Consider the following 23,989-nt stretch of genomic DNA (forward strand, 5'->3'; position numbering starts at 1 on the left):
ATTCAGCCAGGATAACCAACATATCCCGGCTTAATCCCTTATCTTGGTTTCGTGCAATACCCCTCTGCACCTGTTAAGGTGCAAAACAAAAACAAACAAACAAACACACACATGTTGGCCTGACAACCAAGATCCACAGGATGGCGCTAACGTGTCCGTTAACAGACGTTCATCACTTCAACGGTAGAAGAAGAAACAGGAAGTTGTCGCGCTGGGCGGCGCGGCATGACCAGAACAACAAAATGGCGGAAGATTGGGAGTTTCGGGTAGGTGAAGAGCAAAACAATCATTATAACAGAGTTCAGTGACAAGTAAAATATCAGGAAGCGGTAGATTAGAGCGAACAGACCGCAGACAGCGGAGCGCCGCGCGCAGAGGCTGGGAAGGTTCGCTAGCTAACCCGGTTCTAAACGATCTGCATGTAGCCTGGATGCTAGTAGTTTCTAGCAGCCAGCGGAGAAAGCTTTCTTATCAGAAATAAACCTGATTTAATTATACTGTTCTAACCAGTCTGAGAGCTGTAATCCGGTTGATTTGGAAGGTGTGAAGCTGGTGGTTAGCAGCTAAATGCTGCTAACAGCAGAGAATAACCCGTTCAGACTTTCGATGAGGATGGTGGTGACGGAGTGTTTGGGTTTAGTAGCAGCGGAGGACCTGGATGAATAACACCAGGTCTGCACCTCACGTGTGCTGTAACTCTTCTATCTACACGATGCTAGATATAATCATTGTGTTAGGAAGAAACCTGATGGTAAAGTCCACGAAGATTAGCGGCGTGTTCGCTACTTCGCCGATGATGATGATGATGATTGTGACACAGGTCTGAACCTCAGCTAAATCAGCAGCAGGTTAAAACACCTGTTCCATGTTTCATTAGCGGCTGTTTTCCTGATGGGGGGATTCTCAGCTGTGATCGATGCTGTTTGTTGTTGTTTACGTGTGTTTGTGTGTGTGTGTGTGTGGGGTGGGGGGGGCTAAAGAAAGCCAGACTGTATCAGGAAAGCCTCTTGAACTAACACCACCTCTGAATTAAGGCTCAAGCTGCTCCACTAACACAGTTCAGCTGCATGTCGCTGAGGCTGAGCCAAGCCGGGATCCGTGGAAAGAGGAGCTGATGGAGATGCATGAAGCCTTTAAAGTGTCGTCACCTGAACAGGTGATACAGGTGTGATTAATAAAGCGAGGCCTGGCAAACAGCTGCTGACAGACTAAATCTTACCCTGAAAGCAGACAGCCCCGTCAGGTCATGTGGACTTGTTTTATTACTTTCTACTTTCTATAACGGGTGTTACGTACAGAACTGAAGTTAATGTGTTTTGGGATATTTAACTCATAGTTCTTGGTTGTTCAGGTTGTCATCGTTGATTAAACTCATGTCGTTAAGTTGAAGCTTGCGGAGCTACTTTCAAAACTCAACATACCTGGACCACCAAGGCTCATGGGAGGTGCAGATTTGGTAGAAATACGAGTTATCTGCTTTTGTTTATATGTTTTCTTTATATTTAGACAATATTAGAAAGTTTTATTCTGTTTGAATGTTGAAATTTGAATCATGAGTAAAGGAAAGCCGCCGTCTGCTCTGTAGAAACCACCACACACCACCAGCCGTACGCATGGACCTGCTAGTGGCAGGGTTTACCTAAATGAGTATGTATGTTTAGTTACACCACCAGACGGGACACGAGTTGCCAGGGACACGTGTCTAGGCTGGTATGAATGTAGATGAGCTTATCTTAAAGTGGAATTGTGGGTTAGGGCTGCACGATTATGACCAAAATAATAATCACAATCGTTCACTGTGTTTGCAGGAACATTTTTTTTTATTTCACCAATTATAAACAAACTATGGGGCAACAATTTTTAGTAAAAAAAATTAACTTTAAATTAGAATAGATGATACATAATGCAAAAAAAAAATATATTACCAATAATTTTTGAGAAGGTGCTAAATAAAGAGCTGAAGGAGCCGAACATCCATCACTAGTATGTCTAGTTGTAATGGATGCTGCCGTAACGAGGGATGTAGTAAGAACGGCAAAAAAAGACAACCTAAAAATGTTTAGAACAGCAAAAAATAATAAAATTAAATTCTTCTGTCAATAATTTCTTTGTTTTTAAAGTTTAATTTTATTAAGTGCAAGGCTTCAGACGACAACCAAACGGTGGCATTTTGTCCCCACAACGAGTGACAGGTCAGGGTTCTGCTGTGGTTGGCTAATGTGTGGAAAGAGGCGGGTCTTTGGGGAAATTTATTATTCCTCAGTGTTGCCAGCTTAACAACTTTCATTTCACAACTCTTTTAAATATTTCCTCCACACTCTTCATTAACAGACGTTACTGTGACGGTAAACCAGCAGGATCCTCCAGCAGCAGCTTTTACGTTTCATTTCCAGCCTGGTCATGAAACAGAGGTGAACGTCGTCTGAATGCAGCTGCTGCGAGAAGACCAAGCCTCGTATGAGAGGGTCTGCACAGCACCGCTCCTCGTTGGGAAGATAAACTCCCTTCATTCACCTCCGTCTCCAAAAGTTTTGAAGTGTTTACTGTGGTAATGCCGACTAGTTTCTTTCCACCAGGTCCCCATAGCTACTGTTTGTCTCAGACCAGCAGCCATGTTCCGCCTGGTGTGATCCAGAAAAAAATAGTCTGGAGACATTTCGTTTTCACGTTGAAATCCGCGTCAATAAAATGTAGCGCGACATTTCTGTACGGCTCTGGTGCCATGTCTTTCACAACACCCTCACTAGACTCATCATACAGGGAAGAAAGAGACAGTCCACTAACATGGTGGTGAGATGGCAGTGATGCCGTTTGTCCAAAGTGTTGATGAGTTTCTTAAATCTCGGATTGTTCACTGTGTTAAATGAGAAAAGTTCTGTTTGTTTATAACGTTTGTCTCTCTGTGTCTCTGGGAGCTGGTGGATTATTTAGTTGCGACTCACAAAAATTGAACATTTTTCTATTTTCTTGTGTCGCGTCGCAAGCCCCTGTGTGCACGTCTGTGTGCACGAGCGTAACATTTCACATGCACGCCTGTCGCTTGGCTGGAGGAGGGCAGCGATTTTTGCCTCCTCGCGCAAGTTCCATAGAAAATGATGGAGAAGGAGCGACGTCCCCTCCCATGTGTCAAGCCCTTAACTGAGTTTGCAACTCGTGCTGAATAAAACTAAAGCGGTCGGGCTGTGGGAGGAGTCTGCAGCAGTGGGAGGGGTCTACAGCAGCGGGAGGAGTCTGCAGCAGTGGGAGGAGTCTGTAGCAGCGGGAGGAGTTTGCAGCAGTGGGAGGGGTCTACAGCAGCGGGAGGAGTCTGCCGCAGCGGGAGGAGTCTGCAGCAAAGCGCTGTAATGCCAACGGTGCTCGATGAAAACAGCACAAGAGGAAACTGCGAAGGACAAAAATAATCGGACCATTTAATTTTATAATTGTTGAAAACCCAGATCGTATTTGTGATTAAAATTTGATTAATCGCCCAGCCCTATCATGTTCTTTTTCATTTCATGTTCAGTACGTGTATAGTTGCGTTTCTGTACTTGGATTGGTACTGCCCGATTTATTTATTGTTAATCTTATCCCAGAGTGAGGGCAGTAGCGCAGCGTTCGACCAGCTGGAGCTTTCATTTGGGAGACCTTTGAGACACAGCTAAGCTAAGCTAAACGTTAGCCTGCCCCCAGAGCAGGCTAGTTCTGGTGCATCATAGATCTGCAGCTAATGACTATTCTGATGGTCGATTAGTCACCGACTGTTAAAATGACTAGTCCACCAATCAGATTTTGTATCTCATGATTATTAAATGGATCTTATTTCACTTTCAGCTTTGAAATCTTGCATGAGGTTGTTCTGTTAGTCCGACGTTCCTCCTCTCTAAATGTTCGAGCGTTGCAGACTCGGGTTGCACGATTCAGAAGAAACTGTAAATCACAATTTTTTTGCTCAGAATTAAGTTCACGATTCTCTGGCACGATTTTTACTTTTTTTTTTTGCACTGAACTTTAACAACAACAACAACACAAAACACACAAAAAAAAAGAAAAAACAAAACTAACAATCTGAGGTCTGGACTGGTTCAATGTTTATTAAAAACCTTTTTTAAAATGACCTTATTGCACACAATGTACGTTAAACTAACAGAGCCTATTAGTACCTGGCTATAAAACAATCATTAAATAAAAAGTCAAAGTCTCTTCAGATCTGTTGTATTTATTTCTTACAGCTCTATATGCACTTTTTTCCAGAGTAATTTCAACAACATGTGGCTCACATGTTGGAGACAGTCACAAATGAGAACAATCCAGTGTACCTGAGGTAGAATGGGACACACCCCACAAAGAGAGGTTGGGGCGGGCAGGCAGCAGCGTGAAATTTGAGGCGCGTGGTAATACAGACTAGTTTCTATCCACCCAGGTCCCATTATTGTTTGTCTCAGACCAGCAGCTATGTTCTGCGCGGTGTGATGTGGAAAAATAAGTCCGGAGACATTTTCTTTTCACGTTAAAATCTGCTTCATATATGGCTCTATGGTGCAGCTTGACCACAGGTCCTTAGCGGTGGCGAAACGTTGGACTGGAGCCACGTCCTTCACACCACCCTCATCGTCCAGGGCAGGAGAGATGCTCCACTAACAGACTGCTGAGATGGCAGTGATACCGATTTTCCAGAGTGGTGATGAGGTTCTTAAACCCGGGTTGTTCTCTGTGTTAATTGAGCGCTGGTCTTTGCCAAGAAAAAAAATATCTGTTTATAACGTTTGTCTCTCTGTGTCTCTGGGAGATGCTGGATTATTTAGTCACAACTCACAAAAATGGAACATTTTTCTATTTTCTTGTGTCGCGTCTACATGAACAAGCGCAATGTTTCACATAAACGAATGTCGGGAGGGGTCTGCAGCAGTGGGAGGAGTCAGCAGCAGTGGGAGGGGTCTGCAGCAGTGGGAGGAGTCAGCAGCAGCGGGAGGGGTCTGCAGCAGCGGGAGGGGTCTGCAGCAGCGGGAGGGGTCTGCAGCAGCGGGAGGAGTCTGCAGCAGTGGGAGGGGTCTGCAGCAGTGGGAGGAGTTTGCAGCAGTGGGAGGGGTCTGCAGCAGTGGGAGGAGTTTGCAGCAGCGGGAGGGGTCTGCCGCAGCGGGAGGAGTCTGCAGCAGTGGGAGGAGTCTGCAGCAGCGGGAGGAGTTTGCAGCAGCGGGAGGAGTCTGCCGCAGCGGGAGGAGTCTGCAGCAGCGGGAGGAGTCTGCAGCAGCGGGAGGAGTTTGCAGCAGCGGGAGGAGTCTGCAGCAGCGGGAGGAGTCTGCAGCAGTGGGAGGAGTCTGCAGCAGCGGGAGGAGTTTGCAGCAGTGGGAGGAGTCTGCAGCAGCGGGAGGAGTCTGCAGCAGCGGGAGGAGTTTGCAGCAGTGGGAGGAGTCTGCAGCAGTGGGAGGAGTCTGCAGCAGTGGGAGGGGTCTACAGCAGCGGGAGGAGTCTGTAGCAGCGGGAGGAGTCTGTTTGTTTCAGTTTGTTAGAGAATGTTTGTTTTCAATTCAGATGAACATGCTGACCTCTGTTGGCAGGACTCCGCCTTGTAACGCAGCCTCCAGCTTTCCAATTGGTCAGAGATCTGTGTGGCTCCACCTAGAAAGCAGCATGAACGTCCAGCAGCCGACTCCCCTGGTCCCCCCCGTCCACCCCGACGTCCAGATGAAGGCTCTGCCGTTCTACGACGTCTTGGACGTCCTCATCAAGCCTTCCAGTCTGGGTCAGTTGGCTTCTCAGAGTCTCTGGTGACCATTTAGTTATTTTTAGGCAAACAGGGTCAGATTTCTACTTAACAGCTTTTTACCAGGAAACTTTCCTGTTTGTTCCTTACATGAAGTCTTTGACTTTTGGATTAATCCAGGTTCCGATTTCTCTTTTGTTGTTATATTACAGTTGAAGGTGAGGGGTTTTAGGATTTCTCTGTTAATCAGTAAATAATGTTATACGCTTACACACATCAGTGTTTCCCCTACTGTTAAACTGAGGCTGCTCTCAGCCAATTAAGATTGTCAGAGCCATTATAATAGCCAATCAGAGAGCAGGGCGGGTCTTTACACAGCAGACACCTGGCAGTCAGAGGGTTGCCTGATGAATGGAAGTAGTGAAGTTCTCTCTGGATAAATGGAACTCCGAAAGTCCACGTGGACAGCGGATCAATAACATCTGAGAGAAGCTTCCTCAGTCGGTGTGTCTGTTCGCTGCTTAATACTCACTCTTGAGTTAACAAAAAGTTTTACTAGTGCTGGGCAACGATTAAACCTTTAATCACGATTAATTGGATGAAAAGTAAAATATCCTTTTCCTCTAAAAGGCGTTCTATCGATATATGAAGCAAATGCAGTAAATTTTGCTTTGCAATCACTAAATCAGGGGTGTTCAATCTGGGGCTCCAGAGCAGCCAGTGGGTCTTAATACATGGCTAAACATGTTAAAGAGCTAACTCATATTTTAAATATAGAGATAATAACACATGCAGGTTTTTTCATGGAATAATTGCATTGAATTGCCACAACATAATGACACTAAAAGTTCCAGTAATATTTAATTTTTCTTGTCTTCTTTAGTTTTCTTGTCATTAGGTTGGAAACTGTGAACTTTTTTCCCATCATTTTCCACAAATATCTACATCCCATAGAAGAAAGTCTGTCTATCCTCTTTTTGCAAGTTGTGTTTTTCTTTATTGTTAAACCTAACAATAGAAATAAAATATGGTTAGGGGTTGATGACGAAACTCTGATAAAACTGATGATCTGGATAAAAACAGCTTTTTCATTTTATCATTGAAGTGTGTTTGTGCAGCCGTGATAAAAGTCCTACAGCAGCTTCACCCAAAGTAAACACCTGCTGATAAAACACATCATTGGCTGCTTGTTTTACTAGTTTTTCTTCTTTACATCAGACGATCACTTTAGTTGTAATAATCAGTTCAATATTTCATAAAATTTGGACATAAAAAGGTGATGATCTAGAACATAGTGGAGATGATTTAGAACATGTAGAACTACATTACATGCTGCATTTACTGATCTGGGGCCATCTAACATTTACCCAAGAAAAGGTTCAGTAAACAGTAAATATTTGTAGCATCAGCTCGCTCTGGTGATATGATGCAGTAAAAACGGGCAGATTTCAGGCAGGGTCGCGAATGGTAATTAATAATGATTAATCAGTGGGTTGTCTTTTACCCAGGGGACGCCGCAGCTAGCCTCAATTACATGCCTGTTAACACCAGGCTAATGTGAAGTGTCTGGTCCCGGGACGCAATAACGTTAAACCCCTTCAGTTTGCTGCATTTTAGTAACGCATTGCCTTCATTTTTCATAAATAAATATATTCTAAATTAGAGCAGCCCTCCATAAGTAGACTTGGAAAGCGTGCGAAACAACATCTTTGATCAACTTCCCACCGAGAAAGTGCTGCTACAAGCTGAGAGCTCTCTGACAGTTTCCATTTATCTGGTTTGACGGCAGCAACACATGCAGCCGTCGTTCAGGGTCAGCAGCAATCTGGAAAATACAATCCCATTCTGGGAAGGTGGACTGGAACATCCAAAGATACAACATGGATAAACCTTTAGTTTTGTATTTTTTGGATGTGAAAAGCTAGCTGAAGCACCTGAGCCAGTAGCAGTACTCCTGCTTTGTTTATGTTTTTGACACCAACGAAGTAATTCAGTTGTTGGATCTTTTTGGACCTGGTTCTGATTTTGGTTCTAATGATGGCATCCCTGTGTTCCAGGAGCAAGTACGGCTCAGCGGTACCACCAGGAAAGGTACTTCATCTTTGCGTTGACGCCGCAGCAGGTTCGGGAAGTCTGCATCTCCCGGTAGGTTCTGCTTCACTGCTTCTCCGTCTCTCACAGAAACCTCGCGTTCACTTAGTTTGTGTTTACAGGGACTTCCTACCAGGAGGAAGGAGGGACTACATGGTTCAGATCCAGCTGAGGTGAGAAGCTTCAACATTTTCTGGCCAGGGTTTGTGATCACTGAGAACAGTCACTGGAATAATCCAGGATCCAGTAAAGGATAGTTTTCGGTTTCCTTTCTATCACATGTAATCTGTCACTCATTGCTGACATATTTCTATGGTAACCCATCCGTCTTCATCAGGTGTCACTAGATGGAGAGTGGCATGACACTGACTTGTTTGAGTAGCAGCAAAAACTTGAAACTTTCACATCCAGCCTAAAGGTGGCCAAGATAGCCTTTTATCAGAACAAGATCCGCAATGCTCCCAACACACGACATGTTCATGGTGTTTAACTCTCTTCTATCTCCACCACCTGCTCAGCCTCCCACTGTGCTGACTGCAGAAATGTTTGCTTCCTACTTCACTGAAAAGGTTGCTACCATCAGTAACCAATTCACCGAGCCTGACCAACTCAGCTTTACCAAACCAGCTACTGGTGCCTCACTCTGCTCCTTCAGCTCATCCGGGGATCCCGAGGCCTTCCCAGGCCAGCTGAGAGATGTAGTCCCTTCAGCTTCTTCCCCGGGGCCTCGTTCTGGTGGAACATCCCTGGAACACCTCACCAGGGAGGCGTCCAGGAAGTATTCTAACCAGATGCCCGAGCCACCTCATCTGGCTCCTCTCGATGTGGAGGAGCAGCGACTCTACTCGTACTGCCGGCGATGCTGACCAAGCTCTGACACCGGTCGTACAAGGACCGGACAGCTCGTACAAGCGGGTCTGGCACTCCATACTCCCGGAGTACCCCCCACAGGAGTCCCCGGGGGACACGGTCGAATGCATTCTCCAAGTCCGCAAAGCACATGTAGACTGGTTGAGCAAAATCCCATGTCCCTCTCAAAAACCCTGAAGTGGGAGTAGAGCTGGTCCACTGTTCCACGACCGGGACGAAAACCACACTGCTCCTCCTCAATCCGGGGTTCGACTATCCGACAGACCCTCCTCTCCAGCACCCCTGAATAGACCTTACCGGGGAGGCTGAGGAGTGTGATCCCCCTGTAGTTGGAGCACACCCTCCGGTCCCCCTTTTTGAAGAGGGGGACCACCACCCCAGTCTGCCAGTCCAGGGGAACTGTCCCCGATGTCCATCCGATGCTGCAGAGGCGTGTCAGCCAAGACAGCCCTACAGCATCCAGAGCCTTAAGGATCTCTGGGCAGACCTCATCCACCCCCGGGGCCTTGCCACCGAGGAGCTTTTCAACCACCTCAGCTACCTCAGCCCCAGAAATGGGAGAGCCAACACCAGCTACCCCAGACTCTGCTTCCTCATCAGAAGGCATGTTGGTGGGATTGAGAAGGTCTTTGAAGTATTACCTCCACTGCCTCACAATGTCCCAAGTCGAGGTCAGCACCCCCCCCCCCCCCCATCCCCACTGTACACAGTGTTGCTCACGTTTTTGCCTTAGTGACCACCTAAGCTGCGCTCCGCTTAGCCCACCGATACCCATCTGCTGCCTCTGGAGTCCCACAGGCAAAAAAGGCCCGATAGGACTCCTTCTTCAGCTTGACGGCATCCCTTACTGCCGGTGTCCACCAATGCGTTCGGGGGTTACCGCCATGACAGGCACAGATGACCTTACGGCCACAGCTGCGGCTGGCCGCCTCGACAATAGAGGCACGGAACACAGCTCACTCGGACTCAATGTCCCCCGCCTCACCCGGGACATGGTTGAAGCTCTGCTGGAGATGAGAGTTGAAACTCTTTCTGACAGGGGACTCCGCCAGACGTTCTGTGTGCACTTATGCCCAAGTTGATATTGTGTGATGAAATCGTGATCTTGTATTTAAATAAAATGACTTAAAAAAAAAATAAAAAAAAAAATTTATATGCACTGCACTAGGACTACATGACAGCACCTGGGTCCAACTGGACTCAAAAGCGGTCTGACTATCACTTAATTATGACGTCCCATCTTGTTTGAATTCATGCTTGTGTTGTTCTTACTCTCAAATGTAAGTCGCTTTGGATAAAAGCGTCTGCTAAATGACTGTAGAATGGTAGAGTAGAATAGAATAAAACATTCCCAGCAGACCATCACAACACGCTTGGGTCTGCCAGGCCTGACCGGCATCCTCCCCCACCATCTGAGCCAACTCACCACCAGGTGGTGATCAGCTGACAGCTCCGCCCCTCTCTTCACCCGAGTGTCCAGAACATGCGGCCGCAAGTCCGATGATACAACTACAAAGTCGATCATCGAACTGTGTCCTGATGCCACGTGGGCACTCTTATGTCTGATCAAGGTGTTTGTAATGGACAGTCCATGACGAGCACAGAAGTCCAGCGACAAAGCACCACTCGGATTTAGATTAGGGGGGCCGTTCCTCCCAATCACGCCCATCCAGGTCTTGCTGTCATTGCCCACATGAGCATTGAAGTCCCCCAGCAGAACGAGGGAGACCCCTGAAGGAGTGCTCTCCAACACTCCCTCCAAAGACTCCAAAAAGGGTGGGTACTCTGAAATGCTGCTTGGTGCATAAGCACAAACAACAGTCAGAGCCCCCCACCTGAAGGTGGAGGGAGGCTCCCCTTTTGTCCACCCAACATACAGGCACCAAATCGGGGGGCAATGAGCATGCCCACACCTGCTCTGCGCTTCTCACCGGGAGCAACTCTAGAATGGAAGAGGGTCCAGCCCCTCTCAAGGGCCGTTGTTCCAGAGCCCAAGCCGTACGTCGAGGTGAGTCCAACTATATCAAGCCGGAACCGCTCAACCTCGTGCACCAGCTCAGACTCCTTCCACGCCAGAGAGGTGACGTCCCTAGATCTAACTTCTGCAGCTGAGGATCAGACCGCCAGGTTCTCGCCTTTTGGTCACCGCCCAGACACACTGCACCCAACCTCTATGGCCCCTGCTGAAGGTGGTGTACCCACAGGAGGGGGGCTTATGTCACCCCTTCCCGACCCAGCCCCATGGGCAAAGGCCCGACCACCAAACACTCACCTCCGTGCCCCACCTCCAGGCCTGGCTCCAGAGGGGGGCCCTGGTGACCCATGTCCGAGCAAGGACCACCTGGATACATGGTTTGTCGTCATCACACTTTGAGTTGTGCTTCATCTGGTCCCTCCCGTAGACACAGGGATTTATCAGGGTCTGACCCTGAACAGAGCCATGTCACCACTTCTGGTTTAACCCTAAACCCCACCCACTTTCAACAGGATTATTTTTTTTTAAATGACTTCTCCTCAGGAATGAACCTCGCACTCTTAAAAGTGCTTTACAAAAGGTCAAACCCTTTGATGATACCACAGTAAAAAACTCAAGGTCCTTCGCCAAACGTAACCATGGCAAATAGTGGTCCGACGCCATGAACAATAATAATAATATATTTTATTTGTTTGCACTTTATATTACAGGGAATCTCAAAGTGCTACAGAAAACAGGAAAAAAGTTGTTTAGAGTTATTGGGGCTGTTATTGATGATGATGGAGTAAAACCTGGACGGTGCAATCCTCAGAGCATCAGGATATGCCCTCTGGAGTTCCCTGTATGCCTGTTTGTGCACAGTCAGTCCGGAGGCTCAAGGACACATCCAGCTGTTTTCATTTTCTGCAGCTCACAGGTGTACCAGGTGCTGAGTGCGTGAATGAGACGAAGCTGGATGTTAGGGGGCACGAAATTCCAGAAGACTGTTCAGGGAACTGTTGTAAAAATCCACAGTCAGCAACAGAGAGGGAGTCGGTAGGGCCAGAGGAGAGAAGTTGGAGCTCCAGAGCCAACTCATCTGTGTAAATGTTCTTCAGATTTCTGAAATGGATCTGTCGCTTTGATTTGATATGGGGGAAGGAAAAGCCAGCGCCATCCCCACTACCCTGTGATCTGAAACACTAAGATCGTAAACCTGTAGATTGCTGATGGAGGCGGAGTTAGAGATGACCAAATCCAGTGTGTGGAGACATTAACATGTTGCTTTAAGTTGAGGGAGTCAGGCACCTGAAGGAAACCAGCAGTAGGATAGCGAGAGGGAGCGTCAGCATAAATATTTATATCTCCTAGGATTTTGATAGTGGCAGAGGTGGTACAGAGTGTTGTGAGGAGATCAGAAATTTCTGTGATGAAAGCAGAGTTGGGTTTTGGGGGTTGATAGATAAGGAGAACCGTCATGGGAGTGCAGAGTTCTCTCGAAACTTCCAGTGTTGATGGTTGCTGGAGCAACAGTGCTCTGATGACGCATCGGACGTGCAACAGATGAACAGAGAGATGGGATGCCGGTAGCACAGCAGCTTGAATGATTGTGGAAGCTGAACTTTCGACCAGAGCCTCTGTCAGTGTAGCGAGGATGCTGAAAAAGTCCAAGTTCTTTAATGATGGGAATGTTAATTCCAGGAGTGGTTATGGGATTCATTCAGCGGAATTGTGCCATGACATAGGAAGTCCTTGTTACTGACCCACTGTACTGTTGAGCTCCACCAAACTCAGCAGGGAGGGGCACAGTCAGGCATGGAACTGAGTCAAAATGTCATATGCTGGAAAAGTAGCAAAATGGATCTACAGCGCCCCCTACAATCATTTAATCATTAAGGCAAGGCAAATTTATTTGTGTAGCACATTTCCTGTACAAGACAATTCAAAGTGCTTTACATAAATCATTACAGCAGGTTCAGAAAGCAAAACAAGTGCATTAAAAATCAAAGATGCTGACACATCACATCTTTTACCCTTGATATGTTCTTAAGCTGATAGTAGGCTGACTTTGTGGTTCCCTTCATGTGGTTCTCAAAGTTTAGGTCTGAGTCCATCACTAGACCCAGATTTCTGGTCTGGTTGGTGGTTTTTAGGTGTATAGACTGAAGCTCTGTGGCGACCTTTAATTGTTTCTCTTGAAAGAGGACGAAGTCTCTAAACTTCTAGTCAACTCAAAACCCACAACCTGTCCTCTTGATCCTGTTCCCTCTGACATCCTGCAGAGCATTTTACCTACAATCAAACCTGCAGTAACCCATATTATCACCTCCTCTCTTAAATCCGGTGTCTTTCCCTCTGCCTTCAAGCAAGCTCGGGTTCCCCCGCTGCTGAAGAAACCCACACTCAACCCAGCCCAGGTTGGAAACTACAGGCCGGTCTCACTCCTTCCTTTCATGTCTAAACTACTAGAGCTTCAGTCTTCAGTCAGGTCTCACAGTTCCTCCAAGACAACAACCTGTTAGATCCATATCAGTCTGGCTATAGGCAAGGCCGCTCTACTGAAACTGCTCTCCTGTCAGTTACTGATTCCCTACGGTTTGCCAGATCCGCTGGTCAATCCTCAGTCCTTATACTGCTGGACCTGTCTGCTGCCTTTGACACGGTCAACCATCATATACTGTTCTCCACACTCTCGGAGCTTGGCATCTCAGGATCTGTCCTCTCATGGTTTATGTCCTACCTCACAGGAAGATCCTTCAAAGTATCTTGGTGAGGGGGCGTGTCCAGATCACATGGGCTGACAACAGGGGGGCCTCAGGGCTCGGTGCTTGGCCCTCTTCTCTTTTCACTATACACCTCCTCACTCTGTGCATTATTAGCTCTCATGGTTTCTCCTATCACTGCTATGCTGATGACACTCAGCTTTTCCTTCCTTTCCCACCTGACGACACAACGTCTCAATATGAATATCAGCATGTTGCTGATATCTCCACATGGATGAAGGATCGCCACCTTCAGCTAAATCTGTCCAAGACCGAGCTTATTGTCTTTCCAGCCAATCCTTCCTTACCGCCACAGATAAGCGTGCAGCTTGACTCCATCACGCTTGTACCTACGTCTTCTAGCAGGAATCTTGGTGTCATGATAGACAACCAGCTGACCTTTAAGGACCATGTTGCCTCGGTTACTCGGTCTTGCCGATTTGCTCTCTACAACATCAGGAGGATCAGACCCTACCTGACTGAACACACGGCCCAGCTCCTGGTCCAGGCTCTGGTCATTTCACGCATTGACTACTGCAACTCCTTACTGGCTGGCCTGCCTGGTCTGGATCACACCTATTTTCTGGCATAAGTTACCAACAACTCAGGTGGACAGTTATCCTGGTTCGGATCAGACTGTCTCTCCGGCTCTAGTTACCACGGTAACTTAGCTTGACAATTTTCCTGGTTTGGATCAGACTGGCTCTCCGGTTCCAGTTATCATGGTCATCACAGTCTGACCATCATTAGTCATAATACATGATTTATTAAGAGGGTTAATCATTATTTTTTCTGGCATTATTTTCATCAAATATTTTCATGAACTTCCAGAGATCTGAAACAGTCTTGTAAAACTTAAAGTTCTGGTTCCTGAAGCTCTGTCTCTGTTTCTCTCCAGGTTCTGTTTATCAGAGACCAGCTGTCCTCAGGAAGACAACTATCCCAACAGTCTGTGTATAAAGGTGAACGGGAAGCTCTTTCCTCTGCCTGTAAGTGTTGTTTTCTTCCAGATAAACTTCAAGATGCCTTTCAGAAACACAAACTCACCTTTTCCCTTCCTGCAGGGTTACGTGCCTCCACCAAAAAACGGCGTGGAGCAGAAAAGACCAGGAAGACCTCTGAACATCACGTCCCTCGTCAGACTGTCCTCAGCTGTTCCTAACCAGATCTCTGTCACGTGGGCTCCAGAGATAGCAAAGGTAGCAGAAAGTTTGTTCATTTTGTTTGCCAATGGAGACGAGGTTCATTACGGTGGTTGTTGGTGCTTTTCCAGACTTACTCCATGTCCGTGTACCTAGTGAGGCAGCTGACGTCACCGTTACTTCTGCAGAGGCTGAGGATGAAGGGCATCAGGAACCCAGACCACTCCAGAGCTTTAAGTAACTCCCTGTTAACTCTTAACCTGTATTTACCTGCACGCATTGACTGAGTCTGTCAGATCTGATTGGCTCACGTCTCCTGATGTGGTCAGAAACCTGGCTGAGGAGATCAGGCTCCTTCTGAAGGACGGACTGTGAAGATGTTTCTGTTCTGTGTTCCAGTTAAAGAGAAGCTCACGGCAGATCCAGACAGCGAGATCGCCACCACAAGTCTTCGAGTGTCCCTCATGTGTCCAGTAAGTCCAGATTCACCCTAACTTATCGGGTTGGGATGAGCACGGATGTGAGTGGTCGGGTTGGAACGGACAGGACAGGATGGGACCGGATGGGACTGGTCCGGTTGGTATGGGACAGGACAGGATAGGACTGGTTGGGTTGGGTTGGGATGGGACCCGATAGGACTGGTCAGATTGGGTTGGGGAGGGACAGAACAGAATGGGACTGGTTGGGTTGGGACCGGACCGGCTGGGACTGGCCAGGTTGGGATAAGACAGGACAGGATGGGACTGGCCGGGTTGGAAAGGACAGGACACGATGGAATCTTGCCGACCCGTTGAGTTGAACACACTGCAATCTGATTCGTGGAAAGAATCATTACTCTCTGTGTGATTCAGGAAGAAGAACAAAGCTGGAACAGCTCCACGTTTAAATGTACGATGGATTTATTGTTGTTTCAAACCACATGTCAAGAAAAAAAGAAGAGAACCTGCTATGACATCATGCTGTTACGTGGCAGGCACATCTATCGCTATCCGGTTGATATGCTGCCTACCAGTAAGGGTACGGTTCCCGTGGAAACTGAACCAAACTGATTGTGGTTCTAGTTCTGACCCTGGTTCTGTGTCTTTCAGCTGGGGAAGGTGTGTCTGACGATGGCGGGCCATGACCCCTAGTCCTGGTTCTGGTTCTGACCCTGGTTCTGTGTCTTTCAGCTGGGGAAGATGCGTCTAACAGTGCCGTGCCGGTCTGTGACCTGCTCCCACCTGCAGTGCTTCGATGCAGCTCTGTACCTGCAGATGAACGAGAAAAAGCCCACTTGGATCTGTCCCGTGTGTGATAAGAAAGCAGCGTATGAGAACCTGATTATTGACGGGTCAGTGGACTGGGTTCTGGTTCTGATGGTGTCACAGAAGTGAAATGCACAGAAAAGAACATCTTCATGTTGGACTCTGCTTAGGTTGTTCCTGGAGATCCTGAATGATTGCTCAGATGTAGATGAAATCAAGTTCCAGGAGGACGGGACCTGGTGTCCCATGAGACCGAAGAAGGAGACCCTGAAGGTCTCATCACCGTTGGCTACAAAGATCGACTGTGAGTAGTCTTCATCATGCTCGTGGTATTCGTTTCTGGAAATCTTTGTATGAATGTGGGCCCGAAGGACCCAGAACCAGTTCATTTAGTTTCTCCCTGTTTTTTAGCCTTAGCTCTTCCCAGACCACTATCGGTGGTCTCCCAAGCTACAGAGCTTGTCTCCATCAAGAAGGCAGATGTGATCGACTTAACTTTGGAAAGCTCCTCTTCCTCTGAAGATGAGGAGAAGGATGCAGATCCTCCGCTGAAGAAACAGTGTGTTTACATTTCCAAAAACGAGGACCTCCATTCAAAGGGGTGAGTGGTTAGATTTGGATCCTGGTTTCTGAACAAGAACCACACACAAACCAGTCTGCTGGTTCTGCTCCTGACAGGAACTTCAAACTAAAATCTTTATTTGAAGATTTAATGTTCACATCAGGACTAATTCACACTCGTTAATGTCCACATCAGGACAAAACCACATCCTTTAATGTTCACATCAGGACTAATCTAGACCCATTAATGTCCACATCTGAAATAATCAACACCAGGACCTGTTTCAACTTGTTATTGTCCACATCTGGACTAAACCACGTCCATTATTTTCCACATCAGGACTAATCCACACTTGTTATTGTCCACAACTGGACTAAACCACGTCCATATATTTCTACATCAGGACTAATCCAGACCCGTTAATGTCCACATCAGAATTGTCCACACCTGTAAATGTCCACATCAGGACTAATCAAGACCCATTCATTTCCACATCAGGACCAATCCAGACCCATCAATGTCTACATCAGCACTTATCCACACTTGTTATATTCCACATCAGGACTAAACCAGATCCGTTAATATCCACATCAGGACTAACCCAGACCCGTTAATGTCCACATCAGGACTAATGCACACCCGTTAAAGTCTATATTAGGAGTAATCCACATCCGTTAAAATCCACATCAGGACTCAACCACATCCATTAAGGTCCACATCAGGACTAATGCACACCCGTTAAAGTCTATATTAGGAGTAATCCACATCCGTTAAAATCCACATCAGGACTCAACCACATCCATTAATGTCCACATCAGGACTAATCCACACATCAGGACTAATCCACACCCATTAAAGTCCACACTAGGACCAATCCAGACCAATTAATGTCCACATCAGCACTAATCCAAACTTGCTATTGTCCACATCAGGACTAATCCAGACTCATTAATGTCCACATCAGGACTAATACACACCAGGACTAATCCATACCTCTTTATGTCCCATTCAGGACTAATCAACACTAGTTAATATCCACATCAGGACTAATCCAGACCCTTTATTCACACCCAATAATGTCCACATCAGGACTATCATTATTTTCCACATCAGGACTAATCCACACCCGTTATTGTCCACATCAGGACTAATCCACACCCGGTAATGTCCACATTAGGACTAATCCCGACCCATTAATGTCCACATCAGGACTAAACCACATACGTTCATGTCCACATCAGGACTAATCCACACATCAGGACTAATCCACACCCATTAAAGTCCACACTAGGACCAATCCAGACCAATTAATGTCCACATCAGCACTAATCCAAACTTGCTATTGTCCACATCAGGACTAATCCAGACTCATTAATGTCCACATCAGGACTATTACACACTAGGACTAATCCATACCTCTTTATGTCCCATTCAGGACTAATCAACACTAGTTAATATCCACATCAGGACTAATCCAGACCCTTTATTCACACCCAATAATGTCCACATCAGGACTATCATTATTTTCCACATCAGGACTAATCCACACCCGTTATTGTCCACATCAGGACTAATCCACACCCGGTAATGTCCACATTAGGACTAATCCCGACCCATTAATGTCCACATCAGGACTAAACCACATACGTTCATGTCCACATCAGGACTAATCCACATCTGTTAATGTTCCCGTCAGGCCTAATCCACATCAGTTAATATCCATATCAGGACTGCTCCAGACCTGTTTACATTCACATCAAGACTAATCCACACTCCTTAATGTCCCTACCAGGACTAGTCCAGATTTTTTTTTATGTGCTTGTCAGGAATGCACATACATCTTTATATCCTCATCAATATTAATCCAGATCAATAATGTCCCTGTCAGGACTGGTCCAGACCTATTATTTTCCCCATCTGGTCTGTTCCAGACACATATGTTAATGTCCCCATCAGGACTATTCAGACCTGTTAATGTCCCCATCAGGTTGGGTCCAGACATGTCTACAGAACGTACGAGTATCAGATGTGGTTATTTCAGTTGTTGATTCTTTGCTTGTCTCTTTTCACTGTGTGATGGGGTTTATGTCCCTCTCAGGGTTTTGACATACCAGCCCACCGTGCGCATGACGAACATCCAGACCCTGGAAACGTCCTACCTAACTTCCACCCTGGCAGACTATGCAGTCCCCTTCCACCCCTCCACCCTGGCCTCCATCCCTACAGACATGCAGAGTGAGTCTCTGTGAACTCAGAGGGTAGCCTGGTTCTAGTTCTTATTCTGGTCCTCATCATGTTTCTGTGTCTTCCTGTAGGTCTGGACCTATTTTCATTAATCCAAGCAGATCCACAGGTAAGTCCAGAACCAGAGCCATTTCCTGCTGTCGTGATTATGAAGCAGCATGGAGCTCCAATAGCTTCAGGGATGTTGTGTCAAACTCTACAGAGCAAGTGAGGGGGGAAACCAGGTATAACTCATAAGTATGGGGGACCGGTCCCTTTTGAGACCAACTTGTGTTGTAGAAAAATTTAAAAACAAAGTTCGGTTGTACCACCTCGGACTCAGAGCCAGTAACATCATGCTGCAGAGTTAGTTTAAAGCCTATTTATACCAAAGATGGCCGAACAATTGATTTATTTAAGCACCTCAGTAAACATGCTGCAGAGAGGAAGTAATGACCACAGTCAGCTCAGCCAACACATGAAGTTCACTTGGTTCTATTCTGGAAAACTGGAGGTTATTATGGGGCCTTATCACAGAGGCCATAGAAGTTCTCCGGAGGGTTCTCTTCCCAGATTTGAATCAGGATATCACTCAGCCCCTGGACAGTCTGTGGTGGACATGGCGGCGGTGAATGGAACAAGACATGACGTCCCAGAGTTGCTGGAAGACCCTGTTGAGCTTGACTCTAGTCTGTCACTGTGAAGAGATGAGAGGTGTAGAATAAGTGGGAGGCCCTCCAGACCACCAGTGAAATACCACGACTCTTATTGTTTTTCACTTACCCGGTGAGGCAGGGAGGCGAGCCCTGAGCAGACTCTTGCTTCTGGCATCAAGCACCGGCATCTGCCGGTGTGACCCGCTCCAGGGACAAAGTGGCAGGTGGGGAGTTTGACTTGGGCGGTACACCTGTCAAACGGTATCGCAGGTGTCCTAAGGCGAGCTCAGAGAGGACAGAAACCTCCCGTGGAGCAGAAGAGCAAAAGCTTGCTTGATCTTGATTTTCAGTATGAATACAGAACGTGAAAGCAGGGCCTCACGATTCTTCTGACTTTTTGGGTTTTAAGCAGGAGGTCTCAGAAAAGTTACCACAGGGATAACTGACTTGTGGCAGCCAAGCGTTCATAGTGAAGTCGCTTTCGATGTTGGCTCTTCCTATCATTGTAAAGCAAAATTCACCAAGCGTTGGATTGTGCACCCACTAATAGGGCTGGGTTTAGACCATCGTGAGACAGGTTAGTTTTACCCTACTGATGATGTGTTGTTGCAATAGTAATCCTGCTCAGTACGAGAGAAACCGCAGGTTCAGACATTTGGTGTATGTGCTTGGCTGAAAAGCCAATGGTGCACCGCTACCACCTGTGGGATTATGAGTCTAATTCAGAATGCTGTCTAGACTTAACAATATTGAAGTGCTCGGGGCTCCTTCGAGATGCCCTGGGCTCTGTCCTCTGCTGGCTTAGCCAGAGGACCAGGGACATGAAGGGGAAGATGGTGCATGGCTTAAGTGTCACGTGATATCTCTTCCCTTTTTTTTCGTTTTTCAAAGTTTTGTTTGTAGTACCTGGGGTGCGAATGGGAGGACGGTGTGTGGCGTATGAGAGTCATACTCCCGCACTTCACTGAATTTCTTTACTTTGACATTCAGGGCAGAAATCACATCACATCAACACCCGCAGTGGGCCTGTGCAATGCTTTGTTTTAATTAAACAGTTGGATTCCCCTGGTCTGCACCAGTTCTAAGTCAGCTGCTAGGCGCCAGCCAAGGCAATCTGCTGGGAGAGTGGCCCCCACTTAAGGTTCTCTTAACCCTAACCCTAATCCTAACAGCCTAGAGGTGTGGTTTAGACCTGCGATGGTCCACCACTATCTTCTTGGTCTTTAATGCATTCAGACCAAGGCAGTTGGCAGCGAGGCAGTATTGGCCCCATACTCTTCACATTCTTCAATGACAAATAAAGAATCTTGAATCTAGTGAGCTATGCTAACTTTCTTGTTAGCTTACTGGAAGGAAAAGGTAATGTTGCTTGTTAGTAGGCTAAACCAGCGGCATGTAGGAACAAATCCTTTCATGAAAAAATCCAAAATATCAGACAAGTACTTGGTTTATCAACAGCAGGTTCAACAGACATACTGTGTCCAATGAAAACCAGTTTAACCACCATGACACAGTTTAATCCCATTAACAGCAAAGATCTGGGCGACATCTTATGTCAGCTGAACTTCTCCTCTTGCTGCTTGGACATCCTGCCCACAGGTTTCTTCAAAAAGGTCTCAAAGACTCTGGAACCAGATCTGGTCCAGATTGTGAACTGGTCTTTAATTTCAGGCATCTTCCCAGAACTTCTAAAAACAGCTGTAATCAAACCCCTGCTAAAAAGGGACAATCGAGACACAAATGAGCAACTATAGACCGATTTCAGATCTTCTGTTTCTAAGTAAAAAAGTTGTTTTTCATCAGCTAAATGACTTTTTAACACAAAACAACTACTACGATGTCTTCCAGTCAAGTTTTAGACAGCACCACAGCACCGAGATGCTCTGACCAAAGTCATTAATGACATATGTTTGAATACAGATGATGGAAAATGTCAGTCTTAGTCTTACTGGACCTCAGTGCTGCATTTGAACCAGTCGACCACAAAATATTACTCCCAACTGGAGAACTGGGTGGCCTCTCTGGCACTGCACTGGTTTAAATCTTAGAGAACAGGAAGTACTTTGTGTCAGTAGGTAACTTTACATCTGAACAGACAAGAATTACATGTGGAGTTCCCCAAGGTTCCATCCTGGGGCCTCTTCTGTTTAACATGTACATGCTCCCACTGGCACAGGTCATAAACAACAACATTAGTTACCATAGCTACGCAGATGACACACAGGTATATATTACAATGTCACCAGGAGACTGAGGCCCCGTACAGGCTCTTGGTAAATGTATTGAGGAGATTAATGACTGGATGTGTCTGAACTTTCTCCAGTTAAACAAAAACAAAAGTGAGGTGATGGTTTTTGGAGCCAAAGAGAAATGCTTAAAGGTCACCACAGAGCTTCAGTCCATACACCTAAAAACCACCAACCAGGCCAGAAATCTGGTCTAGTGATGGACTCAGACCTAAAAACCACCAACAGACCAGAAATCTGGGTATAGTGATGGACTCAGACCTAAACTTTGAGAACCACATGAAGGGAACCACAAAGTCAGCCTACTATCAGCTTAAGAACATATCAAGGGTAAAAGATGTGATGTCTCAGCAGGACCTGGAAAAACTTGTCCAGCTTCCATCTTTAGTCGGCTTGATTATTGTAACAGTGTTTTTACAGGTTCTACCTAAAACATCAGTCAGACACCTGCAGCTGATCCAGAACTCTGCTGCTCCAGTCCTCACTAAGACCCAGAAAGTGGACCACATCAGTCCAGCTCTGAGGTCTTTACACTGGCTGCCGGTCCGTCAGAGGATAGACTTTAAAGTTCTGCTGCTGGTCTAGAAAGCTCTGAATGGTTTAGGACCAACATACATCAGAGACCTCTTGACCCAGTATGAACCTACCAGAACCCTCAGGTCATCTGGATCCAGGTTCTTATCAGTTCCAGAGTCAGAACCTGACACGGAGAAGCTGCAGTTAGCTTCTATGCTCCACATGTCTGGAACAAACTCCCAGAAAGCCTCAGATCAGCTGAAACACTCAGTTTATTTTGATCCAGGTTAAAGACCCACCTGTTCTCTGCTGCATGGACTAGTTTTTATTTAGAAGTCAAAATCTACATCTGGTTCTTTTAAGCTGGAATCGGGTTTTAATATTGTCTTTCCCCACACTGGAACTTTATTTCTTGCATTTTATCTATTTTATTTTAGCATATTCCTTCTGCTTTTATTTCATTAATTGCATTTCTTTTAATCTTTATTTATTCATTTTTTTATGCACTTGTCTGCACCCTTCTGTAATGATTTATGTAAAGCACTTTGAATTGTCTTGTATATGAAATGTGCTATACAAATAAATTTGCCTTTGCCATTGTGGTGACACTGGGTAGAGAGCTACCTCAGCTCCAGTCTCATTGGGCCTGACAGGCGTGTTCAGAAACCATCTTCATGTTGGTCTCATGCAGGCGTGATCCCCCCATACTTATGTGTTGTACCGAGTGTACCGACTGAAAGGGAACTGATGTAACTCAGATATGAGAAAATGTTAGAACGGGCTCTTTTGGCCCTCAGTTCTCAGTCCTTCAGATAGTTAAAGACTCACCACCTCTCATCTGTTCCTTCCTCTCAGCATTACCGGCCTCAGATGTTCTTGGAGAACCTGACAGGTGGCATCCAGAACAGCGCCGCTGCCAGTACCAGCGCTGCCCTGGTGTCCTCCTCCACCAGCAGCCATTTCGATACCAGCTCAATCCACGAGTCCCGGGTCATCACAGGAGGAGGCCCGAGTGTAGCAGGAGGTGCAGACAGCAGCATATCAGACATCATTTCATTGGACTGAACTGAGCCTGACTGGACCTTCTGCCTCAGGACTTTCAGGACTTTACTTACAGGCCATGTGGACTTAAACGTCAGAACACTGATGCTCTCAAAAGACCGGAACGTTGATGCCCTTGATGAACTGAGGCATTGATGCTGTAAATGAACCGGGACACTGGCATCATGTTAAATGTGTTTCAGGCATGTTGTCTCTTCTTCCTTTATTTTCTTTTTTATTAAAACTTAAAGGTTCTTGTTTTTATACATTGTGGTGATGCTTCTGATGGACTGATGAATGCAGTTGTGGTCCGAGCCAGTGGAACTGAACAGAGGGCAGGCTCCACTTTCACCAAGTCTTCAGGTAAGGATCAATCAACGGAAATCTAGCAGGTTTGGCTCCGACCTGGAGCACCCATCTGGACCCTGGAACATCTGTCTGGTCTTCCATGTTAACACAATGAACACCTCTTTGTCCCAAACTTTTGATTTATATGTACTTGTTGACTATGATTGATTAGGAACTTAATTTTATTTTCCTGTTTTTTAAACCATGTGTGGGTTTTCAATTAAAATCTGATTAAAGCAGAAATAAATATTAATCTCTGACTATCATTGATCCCAGACTGGGGGCCGCCAAGCATCCCTAATTAACAGATCCCAGACCAGAATAGATTCAGGTTCGTGACCCGAGCCAGAAGCTGGTCCTGTAGAAGAACCGCAGTCAGGCCCGAGTCACAACCCGGTCCTGAATCAGAATCAGAGATGGACCTGAGCCAGAAGCTGGTCCTAAAACAGAATGTGCCACATTCAAAGTGAACGATTAGCTGTGCAAAAAACTCATGAGGTAGATGGTAAGATGCATGTGAAATATCTGTTATAAGTAATAAGACAATATTTACTGTGGACAGTCCATGTTGGGGGTGGGTGGGGTCTCTGATGATGGATCTGTGCTGGTAGATGCTCTGCAGAGAGACCAGGGGATCCTGGTGATCCTGGA

At 46.4% G+C, this 23,989-nt stretch overlaps 1 protein-coding gene across 1 annotated transcript; it reads left to right on the forward strand.

The window, feature by feature from the left end:
* The first annotated feature begins 184 nt into the window (after positions 1–184).
* On the forward strand, positions 185–23,591 carry pias2 (protein inhibitor of activated STAT, 2). Its single transcript, XM_041999965.1, has 14 exons — positions 185–266; positions 5,538–5,722; positions 7,741–7,828; positions 7,897–7,947; positions 14,259–14,349; positions 14,425–14,559; positions 14,634–14,739; positions 14,902–14,975; positions 15,672–15,832; positions 15,917–16,050; positions 16,158–16,347; positions 18,407–18,543; positions 18,624–18,661; positions 22,805–23,591. The coding sequence occupies exons 1-14, from the start codon at positions 226–228 to the stop codon at positions 23,012–23,014; spliced, it is 1,641 nt and encodes a 546-aa protein (XP_041855899.1). The 5' UTR covers positions 185–225; the 3' UTR covers positions 23,015–23,591.
* Positions 23,592–23,989: the final 398 nt, after the last annotated feature.

This window comes from Melanotaenia boesemani, chromosome 11, assembly GCF_017639745.1.
Source record: "Melanotaenia boesemani isolate fMelBoe1 chromosome 11, fMelBoe1.pri, whole genome shotgun sequence".
In the NCBI taxonomy this organism is placed as follows: Eukaryota; Metazoa; Chordata; class Actinopteri; order Atheriniformes; family Melanotaeniidae; genus Melanotaenia; species Melanotaenia boesemani.